Consider the following 21,924-nt stretch of genomic DNA (forward strand, 5'->3'; position numbering starts at 1 on the left):
ATTTATGACTAAAATGACTTGTGAGGGGGAGTTGTGTACATTTTAATTCCGACTATTTTTTATTTTATAAAAATAATTTATAAAACAATATAGCCAGCCAGCCAGCCAGCCAGCCATATTCCATTTATGGGTTTGAAATAAGTGCAAACAAAATGATTTTAGATAATAGATTGATATAATATACTAATTTGAAACATTAGCTGAAGAAGCATGCTTGTATCAAAGGACCAAATCCCATTGTAGATTCGGATTTCTGAAGAAAAAGGATGACAGGAGGGAGCTAATGCTTTTGCTTTTTCTATCTTCCAATAATCTGCGAATAAATGGAAGTCAAAGAAGAGCACAGAAATATATACATGCATAATTTCTTATCGATCAAAGTTTTGAATACATGATCTTTTCTAATTTATTTGTCCAAACGGACATTTTAATATAATTCAAGTAGCAAGCAATTTTATTTTTGATTTAATAACTTGAACGATTTAAGCTTGCTTTGGATCAGTGGCAAGAATTTGAGTTCTTCTACTTCGACTCTTCAGCAGCCAAAGGAACAGATTTCACCTGCGCAGGAGAGTTAATGATCAACATTAACAAATAACTTTAATTCGAAAATAACATGTTTTTTTTCTATGCATAAATGAATCATATTCTTTAGAGACTCACCAAGTTACGGAATTTGAGAATGTAGAACATCTCAAGATACCTACGAGTTTCGCGCCTCTCAAGCTTCGACACATATCTCCAGAAACTGTATACTCCCGCCAATGTCAACAGCCTTTCTGAGTAAATCTTCCATGTGTACCTTCAACAAACAAAGAACCAAGAAGGGATAACATCGTTGCGCTTAAATTTCAAATGCATCCGGGTATCGAAAGAAAGACAAGAAGCATGATAATAGTCGAGTGAACCGCGGAGTTCTGGAGAGAGGGGGCCAGTCGATGGATTTTGATTTTTGAGGGCAAAACTCGCAGTTCAGAAAAATATTAGACCGTGCTAAATCTGCAAATGACTATATTATTGAGTTGTACAAAGTGCATACCTTTCTCGAATTCTTTGAAGGCCTGCATCAGATATATTGGCCCAATAGTTGGAATCTTCTTTGCAATTTTTAAAGAACTCTGCCATGATGGCTGAGGCCTTTTCAGGATGATATGGGTCGATATGAAATCCAGATTTACCATGTTCAATAATTTCTAACGGGCCACCATGGCATGTTGCAAATGTTGGAAGACCACAGGTCATTGCCTCAATAACTGTAAGCCCGAATGCTTCATATAATGCAGGCTATAAAAGAAAGGAACAATGTAAGTATGACGCTCATTATGGGATGAGATTACAGCAGATTAAGATGAATCTTGCCTGAACAAATATCCCTCTCTTATCAGCTATATAACGGTAGAGTTCACCATTCCGTGCTCTATTTGTTTGCGAGGTTATCCATCGCACCTGACCCTCTAAATGGTACTGCTTCATAAGATCATGCATCTTCTCGATTTCTGATATTTCTTCTCTATCACTTGACTGTTTCACATTAAGGTACCCCGCAACCACCACGAGATTAGCCAATTCTCTTAGCTTGTCGTTCTTAGCATACAGCTCTACCAATCCCGAGATGTTTTTAACCTTGTCAAGCCTCGCCATGGAGAAGATTATAGGCTTTGATGGATCTTTCAACGTGCCACTGTTTCAGTATAATGGAAAATAAATAATAATGCTGCATTTCTCATTCCAAATTCGATAAATCTTTCAAGAAAAGAGAAGTTTAGTTAACTTACACATGCTCGTCATTCTGCTCGGGATCATGCAGCAACTTTTCGAGTGATTGATGAAAGCACGTAAGTCTTTTTTCCTTTTCGGAATTTGGAAAGTAAATGGTATCATCTGCTGCGGGAGAAACTATGTTGAACTTGGGATCAAAAACATCAATACCATGAACAACTCGGTATAGACCTGGCATAGTGAATGCCGTGTGATGCTCATACTGACCAACAGTATTGTTCCTGCAAAACCAAAAAACAGAAACATTAGTTGAAATAATAATCTACTTAAAACAAAACATCAAATGTTTTATAAAAAAACTTAATGTCAAACGTGCAAAGATTCATCAATCACGATCAATAAAAGTGAAATTTATTCACATACGTGCCAGCGATCTCTTGGTATGTACTGGCAATAATAAAATCCGAATTATTCATGGCTAGTATATCAGCAGTGAACTGAGACGAGAAGTGGTATTTGTCCTCAAACTTTTGCCAATATATATCAGAATCTGGATATTTGGTTTTCTCCAGAGCATGGGCAATGGTGCACTGAAATGCAAAGGATAAAAATTTTTACCACGAAGATCCACATCAAAGAAACTATTTAAGATAAAACATCAATTCTCACCTGCGTGATTCCCATCTTATACGATAAAAGAGATGCCACCAGGTTTCCATCACTATAGTTTCCAATAATTAGATTCGGTAAACCCTGCAACTCTGCCACAATTTCATGTGCTGAATCCTGATAATTAATTCAAGATTAAGTAGCTGAATTCCCAGGTCACATTATATCCATATAACATAATACTCATTAAGGTCATCCGAACTAAAAGATATCTATTTCATGAGCGAGATAATTTTCTGAGCAAAGTATTCTTTCTGTAGTTCTTGATGGTTTACAGTAACAAAAGGAAATATTCTGATAATTTATGCAAGTAAGTCAGGAAGAATCCTCATACCTCAGTAAACTTTTCGAGGTATGGCCAGACATCGAACCTCGAGATCCATTGGTTAAGAATGCCATTCTCAGTTCTAAAAGGAACACGGAGGATATGTGAGTACTCGCATCCGACAATCTTTTCTAATCGTTGGTTGCACGTGGTGCCCTTAGCATCGGGTATTAATCGGGTAACCTGAAAATAAGAGAGGGCGAACTAAGCTAGATAAACCAAACCCCAAACTATTAGAACAAAGGCAACCTGATCAAGTCAGATGAGCATACAATAAGAATTCTTGGAGTGATATCTAGCCCTCGCTGTCTTATTCTTTGGAGCATCTCACTCTCCAAGGCACGTACTTGATCTAATATATACACAATCTGCATAAAACACAAAATAAGAAAGGATGTAGGAACAACATAATTCCATCACTGACATTGCATGTTAAAAAAATAAAAACTGATTACCTGACCACCCGTGTCAGGCAAGCCCAAAACATTTGCTTGGCCAAAGTAGCCATGTATTGACAATATGACTACATTAAACACCATGGGTATTCTACCAAGAAATTTTTCAACAGTAGATGGATCAGGAGCATGAAGGATGTCGGAGAGGAGCCGCATCATCTCCAAGGCCCGTTCGGCAGTGTCGCCCCAACCTCTCTCAAAACCCAGTCCTTGCAATCTGGATCATATAGCTAACATCATGAACAAGTCTTCTATGCAGGGGTGGATCCAGAGGGGCAAAAGGGTGGATACCATCCCAGAACAAGTTAAGATTTGATTTGTTATAAAAATTCAAGTTTCACTCCCTAAATTGTATTGAGTTTCCCCCTCGTACCAAATCCTGTGTTTGCGCCTATTAGTATGTATCTTATTGAAAGCAAATGCATATACAGAAACTCACTCATATTCAAATTCAGAATAGGGTGTATCTGGACGTAGCTTAGAAACACGGCCTTCTGCCTTGACCAATGCAGACTCGAGCTTGGATATGCCTTGTATCCGATCATTCAACATCATCGCCTTCGCGCATTAAACATCAGATTAGCTATAGCTAGAACATACTCTCTCTTCCAAAAAAGGAACAAACTGTTTTTTTAAAAAAAATTGGGACAACTTTGTTTTAGCGTTCAAAGAAAAAGATCATACAGCTGAGCTGAGGGGATTTTCTTATGTTTGAACTTACATGGCCTTTATGGTTGTGTACGCGGAGAAAATCTAGCAAGGGTTCAAGGGATTCTTTGTTGCGAAACAAGAGTGATGAGAGATGACGATTGAGGAATTGGACCCCGTTTCCAATAGCTGATGATCGAGTTGGGCGAGGAAATGTTGCATTGAATGGCTCAAAGTCCAGCTCAAGAACATACGGATCATCATGCCTACAACATTTAGGAAACGACTATCATTATAAGATCAGCAAATTACTCATGAAGAAATAAAACACAAAAGAAGCCACTTACTTCCCATCCACAAGTTGTTCTTTGAAGCGTAAATATTCAGACACGGTCAGCTGCTCCACACTAAGTTCATACACATTAACACGTATATATTCCCAAACACCAGGCCTTGGTCGAATGGCTATACCAACAAAAGGTGGTATAACTATAGCTTCCTACAGTCAATTATGTAGCAAAAGCTTGAAGGAGATCCACAATATTTATCAGTCAGAAATCATGCCATAGTATATAATGAAGAAGCAACTGAAATAGTTTAAGATAGTATATAATGAAGAAGCAACTGAAATAGTTTAAGATAGTTTAATCAATAAATTCATATCATCTATGGCCTACACAACATCATGACAAACTCTCCCTCTACAGCATATTGAATAATTTTAAGAATAATTATTATTTTTTACTCTGAAATTAAAGATAATGAGGGTATATTAGGTAAATAAATGAAGGTTCGCCATCTATCCCTCAGGAATGAAATCATTTGCTCTTCCTGCTACACAAATATACATGATATGACCATTTCAGTTATATGCAAGCTTTATTTGTCAATTAATGAAAATTGAGGGTCAATAATGCCCATGTATATTTTGCTACACAAATAATAGCACAGGATTTTATTTCCACCCGGTGTAGCTCACATCTTTTCAAAAGCTCAAAATAAAGCACTAAAAGAAGTCACTTAGGAGCCCTATCCTAAAGCTTTGTTCAGAGATTAAAAGTGCAGAAATAACAGTGTGATTATGGGGAATATACCATTCCTTCGACCACTTTCTATAAACCAAAACTTCAATGAATACCCATCAGAAAATACATTCATGTTTCAATGAACCGCACGTTCTTGCTAGCATTCAGGCTAAACCAAAACTGGAAGTAAACATGAAACCAACCTGAGCAGACTTCAAAACTTCAATGAAAGGGCCATCGCTGAGTTTCTGCATCGAAGCATCCTCACTGGCGATGTTTTCTAGCTCATCAATCAGGTGACGTGGCTGCAATATAGTTTTCCCCTGCGCCACATATCTTACACCAACAGAGACCAAATCAGATACGTAATAATAAGTCCCAAGAAAAGATCAACCATAAAGTAACCAAACTTCGTTTCCTGATACATTTTCCTATCTTAATTCTAATCAATTTCAAGGAAATCTGGGACCATATTTCTCATGACCAAAAGGGAAAAATCCATAAAGTGCTAAACCAACATGATCACAACAATACCGTGAAAAAAGGGAGACAAGTTCGTTGCGGTGAGCGCTAAGAGTGTCGTCAACTGTCTCCCTCATGCTAGGTAATCTTTCCAGTTTCGAGCCCGCCATTGCAATACAAACGCTGCACTACAAAATCCTCCAAATCTCTACGAATTCTCCAGACTCTTCAGGTGAAGGGAATTCAAGAGAGTGACAGAAGTGACAGAAAAGGCTGACGCTTTTCCGAGTTTTATAACCCATCGACAATTTTAAATAGGTGAATCACCAGAAAAGTCAAGCCTGGGGTCCAAAATACAGTGGTAGATCAAAATAATGATTCTTTGGTTGGGTTCGTGTCCTTCGGGGATTGATTGTTTATGGGTGCTGAGGTTCCCAAGATGCCAACTTCGCTGCTTTGGTTTATTGTATTCCCATAAACTTGCTTTTGCGCCATTTGGCAATACATCTACAACATTCTATACCCACCCCCTTATTTCTTTTTAGTAAAATAATATTCATAAATCTGGCTCAAATCTTAAATCAAAATAAATATTCATATTCTCAGAATATTTATTTTGATTTTATTCAGCATTATTTCTTATCATGTATTTAATATATTTAAAATTAACAATATTTAATATATAATGCGGATTAAGAATATTTATTTTGATTTTATTCGCATTATTTCTTATCATGCATTTAATATATTTAAATTAACAATATTTAATATATAATGCGAATTAATACCTATAAATTAATAAATAACTTGAATACATAAAACTCCTTCAAATGATGACATTACTGTCTCAAATTAAATTATTACAATTTACAAAATTTTTAACCCAATAAAAGAGAAGGCCCAAATGGATCCAGTAACAAAAGAGAAAGGCCAAGGTTCACGCCATTGACGAGTTCAAAGCCCAAAAATAAACCCTAGGGCAAAATCGTGTGACCTATAAAAGCATCAGATTCTAATCGCGCAACCGGCGAAGGTGGGTGAGGAAATGGTGTCGCTGAAGCTACAGAAGCGGCTCGCCGCTAGCGTGCTCAAGTGCGGCAAGGGAAAAGTTTGGCTTGATCCCAATGAAGGCAATGAAATCTCCATGGCTAACTCGCGTACGCTCCATTCTATTTTATGCTCGCTTCTCTTCGCACAAGTTTGTTGTGGATTCTGTGCTGATTCTTTGGGAGTTATTTTTTCGTTACTGCTGTTCATGTTATTGAGATTCTGATGGTGCTTTTTGTTATTGCCTGATGTAATGAAGAAAAATGGGGTTTCTTATTGTTTCGTGTAGGTTTTGAGTTTGAGCTGTATTGTTTGAATTCAGCATGACTGTTTGACAGATTAAGATTTTAAGCTAACTGAACTCCTCATTTCAACTTAGCATGTTCCATTTTTTATATTTTTTTATTGATGAATTGTCCAAGAAGTGGGGTTAGAAGTGAGAATGAGAGGTTTGATTTCTTGTTGAGATTATATTTTTGATTGCTTAATGATTATGTAGTATAGTTGATATTGGTTTATGACTGCAGTTTAAATGCAATCAAGTATGTATGCAGTCTTATTGTCTCTGCTACACATTTCATGTTTGCAACAAAGTGTGTCAATTTTTGGCTGTTGTTATTGTTACAAATGTGATATCCTTACTCTTTATTCCTTTTGTAGGGCAAAATATCAGGAAGTTGGTCAAGGACGGTTTCATTATCAGGAAGCCAACTAAGATTCACTCGCGATCACGTGCACGCCGAATGAAAGAGGCCAAAAGAAAGGGACGTCATTCCGGATATGGTATCTTTCTCTGATTTTTGGAATTCACTATAATGTGGGAATTCTTCTTTTAAATTGGCTCAGCTTTTTGCTCCTTTTCATTTTTTGCTGATGGCCTCTTCTCGTCATTTGAATTTATGCCATTTGTGGTCAGTCATATAGTTGTAAGCTTGTGACAATGTGGTGTGGTGGGTTAGAGTGTTATGCAGACTTCTCTACAACTCGTTTTAAGAGGACTGATTTAGTCACAGAAAAGTAGCTAAAGAAGGGTTACCTATCTATTGGCAAAAGTTTATGAATTATTTTAGGTTCTGATATTGCCATGATGAAGAGCTTTTTTTGTAGATTGGTTGCCAACTTAGCTACCTACCAAAAGTAGATGACTCTCAGCCTTCCTTATAGGATTGTTTTCGAACAATTTCAGGTAAACGCAAGGGTACAAGGGAAGCTAGACTGCCCACTAAAGTTCTCTGGATGCGGAGAATGAGAGTGCTCAGACGCCTGCTTCGCAAGTATAGGGAGGCAAAGAAAATTGACAAGCACATGTACCATGATATGTACATGAAGGTGAAGGGTAATGTTTTCAAGAACAAAAGAGTCTTGATGGAGAGCATCCACAAGTCTAAGGCAGAGAAGGCTAGAGAGAAAACGTTGTCTGACCAGTTCGAAGCTAAGAGAGCAAAGAATAAGGCTAGCAGGGAAAGAAAATTTGCAAGGAGAGAGGAAAGACTAGCCAAGGTATTACTTTGGATAGAATTTTGTTTAAATTGTGGAATGAGATCAGTGGGTACTGTGCATACCTTGTAATTTCTCATGGTTTTTACAAACCCACTTGTTTTGCCCAAAAAAATTTTAGGGCTGTAGGAAATATGAGTTAGTAAAGTCAAAGCTGCAACCCATTTTATGTGTTTCAAGTTGTTTCTTTGATGTGCTCAGGGTTGTGTGTTTTTCTTAGATTTAACGAAAGATGTTCTTTCCCTTCCTTTGATGTGTTTGTTACCTATCTACTAAACTTTATATTTTTAATACGTTTGTTCCATTTTCACTATTATAGGGACCCGGAGAGAAAGTAACCCAATCTGCAACAGCCGTTCCTGCATCCTCTCAAACGACTCAGTAAGTGACCCATATTGTCTTTCGTAATCTGCAATTTTAATACTTATTGGAGTTGTGCGAGCTAATGAGTTTGAGAAACGTATGCGATGTAGGGGAACTAAGAAGTCGAAAAAGTGATCAGGCGTTTGATGTCAGGGATAGGTGTCGAGTATTTGTATCTTGGCTCTTTTTTGGTCGTTATCACTTGTTTGGTGAGAGGAACTCTAAAACACTTGTTTATATTTGCACAATGTTTCATAAAATGATTGATGACTTTGAAGTTTACACTTGCATCTGTTTTTTGATAAAGGCGTATACTTTTTGTTCTGCTTATTCCTGTTTAATTTATTTAATATTTGATTTAAAATCTTCATAATTCGTTGGTTTTTTCCCTTTTGGCATACCCCTTTCAATACATTTTTCTATTTTATGCCCCAAGTTTTTGTTCAAATCTCCAGTAAAGGATTTAAGGCCACAGTAAAAATCATATCCGCACGTTTTCTAGCATGTTTTTTCGCGTATTTATGTCATGATCTTGTTTAGTATATGGTAATATAATAAAATGTTTTCGGGAAATGAGGGAAGACGGAGCCTAAAATAATTATCATTTTGAGAACCAGAAAACAAGGAAATATGTATTCTAAGAGAAATTAAGGGAGTGTTTGGCTCATTTTAAAATAAATAAAAATAATGATTGCGAAAGTAGTTAAGATTTTCATGCAGATAACATCTATACTATAGATAATATTTTTTTTAGGGGTGGAACATCCAAATTATCCTAATATATTATATATATTTAGATTCAATTTATGTATTTATTAGTAATTCGAAATATTTATCATCAAAATTTTCACATTTTTTCATCAAAATTATCCTTATATTATATAGGTATAATATTTAGCTTTATGTATATATTATTAATACGAAATATTTATCATCAAAATTTTGTGAATTTTTTTTTACAAATTTTTACAGATAGGATAAATAAATTTCATAATTAATTAAATATATCAGAAAATTATTTTTTATTTAAAAATCATAACTAAACTAATTATTTAAAATAAAAAATATGTAATTTTTTGGTTATTTATAATATTATTATTTTTTTGTACTCATATATCACGTGAGTTGATAGTATATACTAGTTATTATGCACATGCGATGCATGTGTACAAATTTTTTTTATCATTTTCGATGGACTTAAGTATAATTTGATAATTTATGGAATGACTAAATTGATATTTGAATTGTTGAAATAAAAAAAATAAAAATAAAAGTGTGTGTTGAATTTTTTTAAAAAAACAAAATAACAAAAAACAAAAGTGTAATATTAGTATCATATAAGGGTAAAATTGGAAGAAAAAGTTGGTGTCCTCCTAGATAGTTACTATCATGTGCTCAACCTTAATAAAATAGAATATATATATTATACCCCCCAATGCCTCCAAATCAAGTATCGAGCAATTTAATTTCGCATTAAAAATTTCTTATAATAGTTTAATTCAGAGTTCTCGATCAATTTTAATAACAAAAATTATTTACATGTTTTCATATAGATTAAAAGTTTGTGTGTTTTCATATTTTACGAAATAAATAATATTTTTGACGTATAAATATAAGTATGTACAAAATGTGTGATATATTTCACTTATCAGTATTACGTGTAATGGTTTTTCAGATTCAAATAGAGATTGGGCCCACGAAAAGACAAATACACTCATTGCAAATAAGTGGCCCTAACCTGAGGCCCAAATCTGATATGGGCCCCATCCTTTGTCTAGTTATTGGCAAACTAAGTGATGCTAGCCCACTATTTTGGATCCTTCATCGTCAATTTTAAGCAAATTTAAATCACATGCAATTTGGACGTTACCTTTGAGGAGGTACCCCCAACTGGTACGGACAACAAGAATTCTAAAGCCAATTTGTAATATTTCGAAAACAAATCACCAACAACTAAGTGAAAGAGTGTCAAAGATGGTCTAAAAAACACCTGAGAAGGTTTAAAATCGCCCTTATCGGATTCTGAATATCGAGAACCATGATACATATGAACGTATAAACATCAATGACTTAGATATTTAATTATCCAAAGCATAGTTTGGTACACATGATAGGGTGAATATGTGATATATAATACAAGAATAAGTTAGGATAAATAAAATGTATGATATTATATTTAATGTTTGATATGATTTTAATAAGAGTGATTAAATTTATATATTAGATTGTAATGACAAAATTAACCTTATCATAATAAATTTTATAATTTCAAAGTTGTTGCTTGAGTTCATATTTTTTATCTGTTCATGCGCCGATAGTGCTTGCATGATTTATTTATTTTTACCTAATTTATATATTATATAATATAATAATCGAGCCTTGATTTTGTAAGTCAAGTCAAATATCAATTTTTAATGTTAATCGAGTGATACTAATAATTTTATTGATATTTATAAAAAATCATTTATATAATTATCTCGAATTCATTTATATAATTATCATATTATATAATATATAAAAATAAATAAAAATATTTATTTGATTTTAATTTCTACCAACTAGCATAGATTTATAAAAATCATTTATAAATTGAGGGCAATTAAGTCATTTGTAGTGTATTTTATCATTAAATTAAAATCATCACACCTAATAGAGGGGACATTTTATCCTTCTAAAAAATTATTTATCAAAGGTATCATGGGCTTTTAAAAAAAGTTCCAAACATGGGATAAGAAGGATTATTTATCAAACCCTCCCTTATCCCATGTACCAAACTATGCCTAAAAATATTATTATTCTTAATACGTTTTATCGATATTAATTTGTCTTTTATTGAAATCTAATTTAAATATTATATCATTTACCATTATTTTCACAAATTTGACAAAAACTTGTGTGAGACGTTCTCACGGATCATATTTTGTGAGACGGATCTCTTATTTGGATCATCAATGAAAAATTATTACTTTTTATGCTAAGAGTATTACTTTTTATTGTGAATATCGATAGGGTTGACACGTATCACAGATAAAGATTCGTGAGACCGTCTCACAAGAGATCTACCCTACAAAATTTCATGCACACAAAAATTAGATTTTACAAGTAACTGCGAAATCTATTTACGGTCACCATTATGTCTCAAGATTTCATCTAGAATAGATATAATGCATCAATTCTTCGTAATCTCCTCTAGGAATTATTTGATAATAGATTTTTAATTTTTTTTCAAGGCTTCTTCATATTATTTTGATAAGGGTTGTGCTTAATAAATAATAATTAGAAATAAGAAAAATAAACGACAATAATTCCCCACAATTCCCATGCATAATAAAGCCATATTCCGTCCGCCTGTCCTCCTCCATAATTACGTGTTTATTTGTTCTGATCGTGCTTAAGACATACTATAATTACATCAGACTATAAACTTTTCCTCTGTCTTCTCATTACGTATACGTACATACGTGTGTGTATATATATATATATACTAGTTACTATACACATGCGATGCATGTGTGTACAAATTTTTTTTATCATTATCGATGGACTAAAGTGTAATTTGACAATTTATGAAGTGATTAAATTGATATTTGAATTGTTGAAATAAAAAAATAAAAAAAAAAGTTAAGCTAAAATTAAAAAAACAAAACAAAACCGTAATATTAGTATCATATAAGGTAAAATTGAAAGAAAAAATTGGTGTACTCCTAAGCAGTTAATATCATATGCTCAACCTTAACATAATAGAATAAATATATATATACACACACAATTTATATAGTAACGCACACGCGAATGTATATGATGTCATATGTTAGAGAACTGTTGGGTTATATTAATGTCGGCGAACATCCGTTGAACTTGAAAAATCACGGGAGTGATTTATACAGTAACGCATACGCGAACGTGTATGTTCGACAAGATAATATCATATGTTAGAGAACTGTTGGGTTATATTAATGTCGGCGAACATCCGTTGAACTTGAAAAATCACGGGAGTGATTAATGGCTCCTAATCGTGTCATTAAATTGATTTAACTGTTATTCATACGCACTTTCCAAATATATTCTTCATATCGGCGGAAAGAAATCCAATTTCTTCACTGAGAATACACAATAATTTTCTTTCAGTACTCCTCTGTGGGAGAAGATACGTTTCTTGATTATTTTTGGGTCCAAGTTTTAACTTTTCTTCTTAATTGCCACTCCTACTCATTTAATTACGCTCCCTTTTCATTATTGATTTATCCTCCTTTTTCTTTCCAAGTGGCTGTTAATCGAAGATTTTTCCAAGGGATGGATTTCAATCTGGAACTGAGGAATAGAGGCATGAAGAGGCTAGTAAGTACGTTCTCTTTTTTGTTTAATTTGTTGATGTAATTTGCTGAGTGTTTCTTGATTTTTATTTTTTCCCTTTCTGGGTATCTGTGTTTGCAACTAGAAAAAGCAATGAACTGGGTTGAATTTAGTTTGAATACTTCATAAAGTGTGAAATTTTACTTCTTTGTTGAAAAAAAATCTTAAGCATCGAACTGTAGTCTCGGTTTTCTTTTTGGCTTTTTTGATGAAATGTTAACTTGGTGGCTTATGCAAGTTAAGGTTCTTTTGTTCCTCACCTCAGCTGAGTCGGGTATCACTTAACTTAGTGTTCTTGTGTGTACAGGACTTGAATTTTTTTATTCTTGGTTTCTAGGTCTGTGGATTTTTTATTTTAGACAGGAAACTGAGCCTCAGCAGTGAACTGATCGATTTGTCTCTGTTTTCCTGTGGGCAAGCGAGTTTTTTCATCTTTTGGTAAATGCACCCGTGTTACCAGAATCCAGATTTTCTTGGTTCTTGTATGTTCTTAACTGGTTCTATAATCATAGATTGTGTTATGAAATCTAGCAAAAGTTTTATGTTATTTGTATCCAGAGTTTAAAGAGTGATTCAAGGTTTTAGTATCCTGTTCGTGTAATGATTCATTTTGTTTTCTTTCTTCCCAGATAGTTTCGCTTCTGCTGCTGGCCTCGAGTTGTGCCACGCAATACAATGGAGAATGTGAGTCGGTTAGGCCTTTAAAGCCCAGACCGCACAGTGTGTCGGTCTCAGAGTTTGGAGCAATTGGAGATGGGAAAACTTCAAATACAGTAGCATTTCAGAATGCCATATTCTATCTCAAGTCCTTTGCAGACAAGGGCGGTGCCCAACTTTATGTTCCAGCAGGAAAGTGGCTCATTGGATGCATCAATCTTACCAGCCATCTTACTCTTTTCCTTGAAAAAGGCGCAACTATTCTTGGTTCTCAGGTTATACTTGCAATATGAAAAATTTAATCACCTTTTTCAGAAGAATACAAGACTCTTAGGCTGGAATGGCCATTGTTAATTTTACTTTTTTCACTTAATATCACTGCAAAGATGCCGTACTTTACATGTTTTATCGTTATTTTTGCAGGATTATAGTAATTGGGCTTTGGTTGAGCCCTTACCTTCTTATGGTCAAGGCCTTGACGTTCCTGGTACAAGATATCGAAGCCTGATCGCGGGATATAATTTAACTGATGTGGTTATAACGGGTAGCTATATGTCCTATAGCAACTTGTTTAGTTTTCACACAGTATTAACATTCTCATGGGATATATGTTTTACTTATTATTCAGGGAATAATGGAACCATAGATGGACAAGGTTCGCTTTGGTGGCAACTATTGAATACCCTATCCTTGAATCACAGTCGACCGCATCTGGTAGAGTTTATTGGCTCAAACACTGTCGTCGTATCAAACTTAACCTTCTTAAATGCCCCTGCTTGGAACATACACCCAGCTTATTGCAGGTTGATTGCTTAACTTCTCCCAAGTTTCGATTTCTTTTCTGTGCTAACACAAGAAAATATTAATCTTGGCATGGATTAACTAATTTTTCCGGTTTTACATTCCACGATGCAGTAACTTTCTTGTTCAGAACATTACAGTTTATGCTCCTCCTGACTCTCCATATACTAGTGGAATTGTCCCAGGTCGATCTGTTGATTCATATTCTTATTTAATTTTCACATATTAAAGTTCCTTGTTTTTGCCTGAATTTTATGATTGAACACAAAAAAATAAGACTCCCCCCCCCCACCCCCCGAAAAAAATGACATAGTAAAAGTTGTGAATTCTTTACATTTTATCAAATATTAAGAGTTTGTGATATTTCGTTGTTCTCATGGTATTTTTTCACAATCTTAAAGCACAAAATATGCAATTTTCAGATTCTTCCCAGTATATTTGCATCGAAAACAGCAGCATCAGCATTGGGTATGATGCTGTTTCCCTTAAAAGTGGTTGGGATGAATATGGAATATCATTTGGAAAACCAACATCTAATGTTCATATTCGAAGGTGTCTTTTGCGATCTTCTTCCGGCTCAGGTATCGCCTTTGGTAGCCAGATGTCTGGTGGGGTTTCCAATATACTAGTGGAGCATCTTTCTGTGCAGGACTCTGTGATAGGGATCGAGCTAAAGACAGCAAAGGGGAGGGGTGGATATGTAAAAGACATTTTTGTATCTGATGTGTATTTCGAAAATGTGCAACAAGGAATCAGAGCAACAGGTCAAAGTAAGTTTCATCCAGATGACAAATTTGATCCTCATGCACTGCCAGTGGTCAGTGACATTACATTTGAAGACATAATTGGTGTAAATATTACTATTTCTGGGATTTTTTCCGGGATTGATGAATCTCCTTTCACTTCAATTTGTCTGTCAAATGTTTCTTTCTCTGTTGGTTCTGACACGAACGAATCTTGGGTATGTTCCAACGTCATGGGCCGGTCTCTCAATGTGTCGCCTGAAGCATGCCCAGAACTCCAAAATTTGTCTCCGGATTGCTTTGATTTCTCACATCCAAAGAGCCAAGTCGCTGTCTTGTGGCACACCATTCTTGAACCCCAATTATTCATGTATTGAGCCGTTCAGCAAGACTCGACAACAAAGAAAAGCTGGGGTCAAGTCGCCTTCGGTTCCATTTATATTCTAGTTTCTTTCCTTTTGTGTGTGAGGAAAGTTTTGGTAGTGCAGAAAGAAAGAATCACGGTTCATGTTTCTTTTAGCATTGTTTGTTCATTTGGATTGACTAATGATTTTTTATTTTTCACATTGTATATTCTTGAACTGGAGAGTGCTGTAAGATTTATTGACATAGGTTGTGATGAAAGGCTTCATAATTGATTATATATTGTTTTAATGTTTAATTTTCAACTGTGCATTATGGAGAGTATTTAATATTCGGTAATAAACATAGGAGACAAGCTGCCGAGCTCAATTATTAAGGTTGAGGTCCCTCTCAGGTTCGTATTTTGCTGATTGCGAGTTTTTTTTCTAATTTATTTAGGTAGATTTAGTTTTTTATTTGTCCGATATAAGAAAGTTTCTAATTTATTTAAATCTCGTTAATAGTACCGGCGGTTACATTATATATTTGTATATGAAACAATATTATACATGTATTTTTTTATTAAAAAAAAAAAAGACACGCTGCTAACAAGTAAAGATGCCACTTTTAAATGTCTCCAAATTCGTTTTTTTTTTTTTGGTGGAATTTAGATTCTTAAAAAAAATTATTTTAGATTTTAGAATTTAGATATTATTTTCAATTGTATTCAATTATTACAAAATAAAAACAATCATTACATATTGTTTTTTGTTTTTCTTTTTCTAAATATAAGGATATTAAAAAATTAAGTTATAATTTTTTGAGCAAGTAAAGTTTTAGATAACTTATTTTTATCAATTAAGAACTATTGATAATTATACTGTGAAAAGTATTGTTATTAAATTATATTAAAATAAAAGTGTATTAATAATTATTAGAACGCAAATAACATGTCACATATCTGAGTAAACTTGATGTAATTAAGAGTCTAAATGTTTATTTCTTCTTTTTTTTATATAACAAAATTATATAATATCGAAGCATCTTTTACATTTAATAGAATGATTCTCGAACACAATCCCATATATATATATATATATTTTTTTTTTTAAAGAAAAAACAAATGCAGCTTTAATTTAATCAAGGTAGGAGTTCACTTAACAATAAAATGAAGAGACAAAAAAGGATATTTCTACCATTTAATTAAAGATTGCATCGTTTTTGTTAGATACATGGAATACGCTTTTACCTTTGTTCTACATTTTTGATACACGATTTTGTTAACCACACACACTGACTACCCTTTTGTATATATATGTTGGATCTGTACGAGAACATTCAATTTTTCAGAAGTTAAGAAATGAATTGAGCTTAGCTTCATGCCTTTCTTTGCACATTAACAGTTTTAAAATTTTTAAAATCATAATCACGAGAATAATTCAAACTAACATTGCTAATTTTACATGTATTATATCAAAGTCTTACAATTAATGTACAATCAAATATTTAAATATATGGTTAACCTTTAATTTATAAATGTTATTTTCGAGCAAACATTTATGGATGGTCACAGATTCATACAAAGCAATTGACTAACATAACCATCAAATCGGATTATATTGAAAACATTAAATGCGTGGCTTTGTATTTTTAAAAATTCACCTAATATTTCACGTGGTTTGTGTTTTTATATATATATATATATATATAAACTCGTTTCTTACATGTCCATTTTTTGTTCTAAATTATATCGCCAAAGACTCGAAATGCCAATTTTAAGATTTGGAAAAGTACCCGTCGCTGTCTCGGCTGTGCTACCGGCGATCTATCCTGACCTGTATTTAATTTTTACATGATAATTGATATTTTATAACAAAGATTTTGTGTAAATATATGTTCCAAATAAAATTTTATCAGAAATATCAACACACTTAAATTAATTTGGAGGATACATAAAATATTACCAGAATTAAGTTCGGATGATATGGAATACAACTACCATAAATTTTTTGACTCAGAACAATTATATTATTAAACTGTAATAATTTTCATTTCTTTATTTTTAATTCGTAGATTGTAAAAATAATCTGGTGAAAAAATCAAATTCCAAGAGAGTTTTTCTAGAGAGTATCGAGTAATCTCTCGTGAAATTTATATTAATGCATGAAAAATATTATTTAGACAATATTTTCTATTGTTTAATTTGAAAAATATAATTCATACAATATCTTCTATGGTTCTCTAATTAATCAATCGTGCGAGAAATACTATAATTAGAAAAAGAAATAAACTACTATTATTGAAATCGATATATGAAATCATAAAAAGGAAAATAGTTAAACCATATTTCCTGAGTAAAAGAAACATAGAACATCTCAAATTAATTAAAATTTTAATCAAAATTTCAGAACACCTTTAATTTCGTACGATTTATTCAGTATTTATAGTTAAATGTTAAGTTCTAAAAATAAATAATATTAGAATACACATACAAATCTATACGCACACACAAAAAAATTTATATCCACACACATGCATATAATATTTTTATATATATATATATATGTATGTGTGCATGTAATGTAAGAAGGGATACTTCGAAAGACAAAAATCCAAAAAAAGCTCATACTCAGCACTTCCTGTCAATCTTCATTTCACAACAATCTATCAAATCCCTTCAGACTTTCAACCCCAAATCGTCGGACCATCGAAAAATAAAGCGATGTCAAGCAGAAGGAACTCGGCTTTGTCCTCCAGACACGACGGCAACAACTTTTACGCCACGCCACGGCGCCACCAGCAAATGCAAGTTGCGAAGGAATCAGCGGCGGAGGCAGAGATCACATCCAGCGGGAGAACCAGTGATTCGATACCATCTGTTTCCTCTCATTCTGTGAGCAAAGTTACGAACTTGGGTCGTTTGTTGGAATCCTTTTCTCCACTCGTTCCATCTCGATTTTCCTCGGAGGTATAATTTTTCTTTGTTGTTCAGTCTTTGATTCTCTATTTCATATGAATTTTTAAGCCATTTTTTTCCATGCAAAAATCAAATGAAAAAACAATCGCTTTACTTTCAGTTGAAAATGAGATTTTTTATTAGATCTGTTTCAAGATGTTTTAGTTTCATTTTCATAAAACTTCCATATGATCAAAAGTTTATGTTTTTCAGTTGTTTTGAATTTTAATTTATTTGATGATAGATCATCGATTAAATAAAATTTTAAAAATCCGATATACAAAACGGCTAGTTGGCGTGAATAATATTTTGATTTATCGTTATAAATATATTATCAAAAAACGGTTCGTTGGCGCGCGAATTAATATCTTGATTTTTTGGTGTTCATAAATTATTCTCAGCGCTAATTTTGGGAAGGTTTTTGTTTTGTTTTTATTAATAGGTCATTAATTTATAGCATTTGAAAAATCATAGATCCAGTTGTGTTTATTTGTATATTGCACATTCCTCATAAAAAAAAATTTGTTAAATGCATTATAAATTTACCTTTTTTTAAAAAAAATTATATCTGTTTTTAGGTAAATAATTTTCAATTCTTAAAATAAGCCATCTAAAATTAAGCTTTCATAAAAAAATATGATTAAATTAGTCAAATCCATAAATATAGAAGCGCACAGGAAACAAAAACATTATTCTTAAATTGTTTATCGATTTTATTTCATCTTAGTTTATGTTCTATTTTTTTTAAATTACATGATATTTTATTCTTATTTATTTTGCATACCGTATCTTTTTCCTTTCATTTTTTTTTACAACATGATTTTTTAAAATTTATTACACTGTTTTGTAAACGCGACATAGATATTTATATATAACAGTAGTTTTTATTTTATTTTTGAAATGATATGAATATAACAGTTTTATTTTAAATATACTATTATTAGTAAAACCTTTTACAAATTTTTAGCCGTCATTCTTTCCCAACAAAAGAAAAACATTCAACATAAAAATGAAAAATAGAAACCATAATTTTAATCTTTAGCCCAAAGTGAATATAGAGTACTAAATAATATATTTATTTTATAAACATTAAACACTTAATAAATAGGGCATTCTATTAAAAAAGAAATTGCATTTTACAAAAAGGAGGAGTGCAACCCTGAAATTATTCAATGCGTTAGTGTCTCAGAGATTTTGTTTTATTGTTTACGGTAATTAATTTGTATAATTTGAAGAAAGTATTTTCCATTGATTTAACATTTGGGATATGCCATCAGATTCAAGTATCATGGAATTAATAATCCTTTTGTTTGTTGATGAAAGTCGTTAGTGTGCAAAAAATGTGCAATTTTTAATTTGCACGTGTATATATTTCTTGTTTTAATTTGCACAGTGTATATATTTCTTGTGCAAAAAAAGTGCAAATTTCTTTTTGAATCACTTTATTGAAGTGAATTTCATGTGCAGCATGCGACTTCAAGTGGATCAGAAGCACTGGAAGCAGATTCTCATCCCTTCTTTTGCCTCGAAGATCTGTGGGAGTCGTTGGAAGAAGGTAGCCTATACGGAGCCGGCGTACCTTTTGTTCTGAACGGAAAAGACCAGATTGTACAATACTATGTTCCGTATCTATCGGGCATACAATTGTACAAGGACCCGTCAAAGCCCTCTTCTCAACTCAGGTGAGTGTTAACTCAACCTCAAATTTGCTGAAGTAGTTATCATTAATTGAATTGAATTCTAGTGATAAGAAGTTGATTGTTTTGCTAGTTCGTCGTCCCCTCAATCACCGTTCTTTCAATACTTGGAATACGAAAGGCCGTATAATCGCCAACCTTTAACAGATAAGGTGAGTATATATACCACACGTTATACAGCTACTAAAACTTGCATTGGAAACTGATCATGCATGGTATGGATATTTTTTCCATCAAATACGTAGATATTTGAACTTGCAACCCAATTTCCGGAGCTGAACAAATGCAGGAGCTGCGATCTTCTTGAATCCAGCTGGCTTTCCATAGCATGGTATGGCTTTTTTGTGCTTTGAAAGAAAACTAGATTTCACGTGTTAATATCATTTGACTCTTTACCATGCAGGTATCCCATTTGTAGAATACCCATCGGCCCAGCAATTGAAGCCTCTTTTCTATCGTTTTATTCCTTATCAACACAACCGACAGGTATTGCATTTACATACTTTCTAACTCGTTTACGCAAGATTTTTCTTGTGCTATGATAGCAAAACAATATTGATTTTTCAAATGCAGGAAAATTTCCACCATATTTTTCTGCTGCAAATGCAAGAGCAGTGTACAACCCAACCGATAAGAAGTTTTCATTGCCCGTTTTCGGTATGCTTTCGTATAAGCTATGGGATTCGAACCTGAATCTGTGTGAGCAGCATGAAATCGAGCACGAGAACTCTCTGGTGCAAGCTGTGGATAACTGGGTTGGATACCTGAGAGTTCCTCTACCCGACTACCATTATTTACGACCTAGACACTACTCTTATCGGAGATGACAGGGTTTTGGACTTGATTATAGCCAAATTAAATCACTAAACGGGCTTTTGGTGAACATACAACTATTATCGGTGGTAAAGTCTTTTTGGTTGAATGCTTAAGTATCATGCATTAGCTAGAAACTCTTTGTTTTAAGCTATTGATTTAAATATGTATAATAAAACCCAGAATAGGTCAACTTACCAGACTCAAATTTTAATTTTTCCTAAATTATCTGTTTTAAATAGTTTTAAATAATAAATTTAAAAATGAAACTATAAATAATTAACAAAAAATTCAATTTAACTTCAAATGGCTGGTGACCTTGTGCTATTTTGTGTGGGCATTGCATGTGCATGTGTGTATATTATAAATAATCAAAGAGAAGAGACATCCATAAAATGGTAAAAAAAAACATCAATTCACGCACAATATCTTCCACTGTTTTCTAATTAACTAATCGTGCGAGTGTGTGGGAATCGTTAAAAGAAGGTAGAATGTACAGTGCCGACGTGCCTCTGGTTCTGAACGGAAAATACCAGATTGTACAATACTCTGTTCCGTATCAATCTTCATTTCAACAATCTCTCAAATCCCTTCAAACTTTAAATACCAAATCGTCGGACAATTTTCCAGCCGACGTTTGCATTTAATCTCTAATCGAAAAATAAAGTGATGTAAGGAACTCGGCCTCGTCTTCCAGACAAAACAACAATAGGTTTTACACTGCGCCACCGGCGCCTCGGTGCCACCAGAAAATGCAGGTTCCGAAGGAATCAACGGTGGAGGCAGAGATCATGTGTAGCGGGAGAACCAGTGATTCGATACCATCTGTTTCCCCTCCTTCTGTAAGCAAGGTTACCAACTAGGATCGTCTCACGGAATCCTTCTCTTCCACTCGTTCCGACACAAGATTCCATGGAGATATAAATGAATTTACCTTTTTTCTTTGCTCTTGAGTCTTTTATTCACATGGTTTGAGTTATATCATCAAAAGCGATTATTGTCCACATGTAAATATGAGCGTGTGTGGACTGTGTTTTACTATCACTCAAGAAATGAATTCGACCTATCAAAACTATTAAAAAAAATGACTTGAAAATGCAATAAGTTGGTAAATATTTTATATTTTCTATTATAAAAATAAAAAAGTGAGTCATTATACAATTTTTTTTTTTAATTTAAAAAGTCTCCATAAATAGCCACCAACCTCCTTATGTTTATATCATTGCAGGATCCCTTAGCACTAAAGCTAGTTTAGTTCAAACATCCACAACATCTTACATTAGGGAAAATTCTCAAAATTGTCTCGTAAGGTGACTTGTTTTTTATTATTGATCTTGTAAGATTTCCAAATT

At 33.3% G+C, this 21,924-nt stretch overlaps 4 protein-coding genes across 4 annotated transcripts; 3 read left to right on the top strand and 1 right to left on the bottom strand.

Moving 5' to 3' along the window:
- Positions 1-339: 339 nt before the first annotated feature.
- LOC142523794 (sucrose synthase 2-like) lies at positions 340-5,624 on the bottom strand. The gene is made up of 15 exons (XM_075627526.1): positions 5,376-5,624; positions 5,045-5,177; positions 4,164-4,315; positions 3,890-4,082; positions 3,608-3,726; positions 3,169-3,385; positions 2,986-3,081; positions 2,723-2,896; positions 2,389-2,505; positions 2,143-2,309; positions 1,776-2,000; positions 1,360-1,681; positions 1,040-1,284; positions 664-802; positions 340-561 (listed from the first exon to the last, which is right to left on the bottom strand). The coding sequence occupies exons 1-15, from the start codon at positions 5,471-5,473 to the stop codon at positions 523-525; spliced, it is 2,436 nt and encodes an 811-aa protein (XP_075483641.1). The 5' UTR covers positions 5,474-5,624; the 3' UTR covers positions 340-522.
- A 584-nt stretch (positions 5,625-6,208) lies between these two features.
- On the top strand, positions 6,209-8,492 carry LOC142523799 (large ribosomal subunit protein eL19z-like). Its single transcript, XM_075627531.1, has 5 exons — positions 6,209-6,460; positions 7,011-7,133; positions 7,537-7,850; positions 8,167-8,228; positions 8,321-8,492. Exons 1-5 carry the CDS (start codon positions 6,349-6,351, stop codon positions 8,343-8,345), a joined length of 636 nt encoding a protein of 211 aa, XP_075483646.1. The 5' UTR covers positions 6,209-6,348; the 3' UTR covers positions 8,346-8,492.
- A 3,680-nt stretch (positions 8,493-12,172) lies between these two features.
- LOC142523806 (putative polygalacturonase) lies at positions 12,173-15,405 on the top strand. Its single transcript, XM_075627537.1, has 6 exons — positions 12,173-12,548; positions 13,193-13,495; positions 13,644-13,764; positions 13,849-14,023; positions 14,136-14,206; positions 14,444-15,405. The coding sequence occupies exons 1-6, from the start codon at positions 12,504-12,506 to the stop codon at positions 15,139-15,141; spliced, it is 1,413 nt and encodes a 470-aa protein (XP_075483652.1). The 5' UTR covers positions 12,173-12,503; the 3' UTR covers positions 15,142-15,405.
- Positions 15,406-17,828: 2,423 nt separating this feature from the next.
- LOC142537140 (uncharacterized) lies at positions 17,829-20,586 on the top strand. Its single transcript, XM_075642702.1, has 6 exons — positions 17,829-18,074; positions 19,530-19,744; positions 19,833-19,911; positions 20,005-20,090; positions 20,163-20,245; positions 20,333-20,586. Exons 1-6 carry the CDS (start codon positions 17,829-17,831, stop codon positions 20,584-20,586), a joined length of 963 nt encoding a protein of 320 aa, XP_075498817.1.
- The last annotated feature ends 1,338 nt before the right edge of the window (positions 20,587-21,924 follow it).

The sequence above is a fragment of the Primulina tabacum genome, chromosome 2 (genome assembly GCF_025594145.1).
Source record: "Primulina tabacum isolate GXHZ01 chromosome 2, ASM2559414v2, whole genome shotgun sequence".
Lineage (NCBI taxonomy): Eukaryota > Viridiplantae > Streptophyta > Magnoliopsida > Lamiales > Gesneriaceae > Primulina > Primulina tabacum.

Bases quoted from the DNA above. Each gene is read 5' to 3' on its own strand.
- LOC142523794 (XM_075627526.1), bottom strand. From the start codon at position 5,473: ATGGCGGGCTCGAAACTGGAAAGATTACCTAGCATGAGGGAGACAGTT. The intron at 4,083-4,163 runs GTAAGTGGCTTC...TAAATGTTGTAG, and splicing joins GAACAACTTGTGGATGGGAA to GCATGATGATCCGTATGTTC. The intron at 2,506-2,722 runs GTATGAGGATTC...ATTAATTATCAG, and splicing joins ACCTCGAAAAGTTTACTGAG to GATTCAGCACATGAAATTGT.
- LOC142523799 (XM_075627531.1), top strand. From the start codon at position 6,349: ATGGTGTCGCTGAAGCTACAGAAGCGGCTCGCCGCTAGCGTGCTCAAG. The intron at 6,461-7,010 runs GTACGCTCCATT...TTCCTTTTGTAG, and splicing joins AATCTCCATGGCTAACTCGC to GGCAAAATATCAGGAAGTTG. The intron at 7,134-7,536 runs GTATCTTTCTCT...GAACAATTTCAG, and splicing joins GGGACGTCATTCCGGATATG to GTAAACGCAAGGGTACAAGG.
- LOC142523806 (XM_075627537.1), top strand. From the start codon at position 12,504: ATGGATTTCAATCTGGAACTGAGGAATAGAGGCATGAAGAGGCTA. The intron at 13,496-13,643 runs GTTATACTTGCA...TTATTTTTGCAG, and splicing joins CAACTATTCTTGGTTCTCAG to GATTATAGTAATTGGGCTTT. The intron at 14,207-14,443 runs GTCGATCTGTTG...TGCAATTTTCAG, and splicing joins TACTAGTGGAATTGTCCCAG to ATTCTTCCCAGTATATTTGC.
- LOC142537140 (XM_075642702.1), top strand. From the start codon at position 17,829: ATGTCAAGCAGAAGGAACTCGGCTTTGTCCTCCAGACACGACGGCAAC. The intron at 19,745-19,832 runs GTGAGTGTTAAC...TTGTTTTGCTAG, and splicing joins AAGCCCTCTTCTCAACTCAG to TTCGTCGTCCCCTCAATCAC. The intron at 19,912-20,004 runs GTGAGTATATAT...TCAAATACGTAG, and splicing joins GCCAACCTTTAACAGATAAG to ATATTTGAACTTGCAACCCA.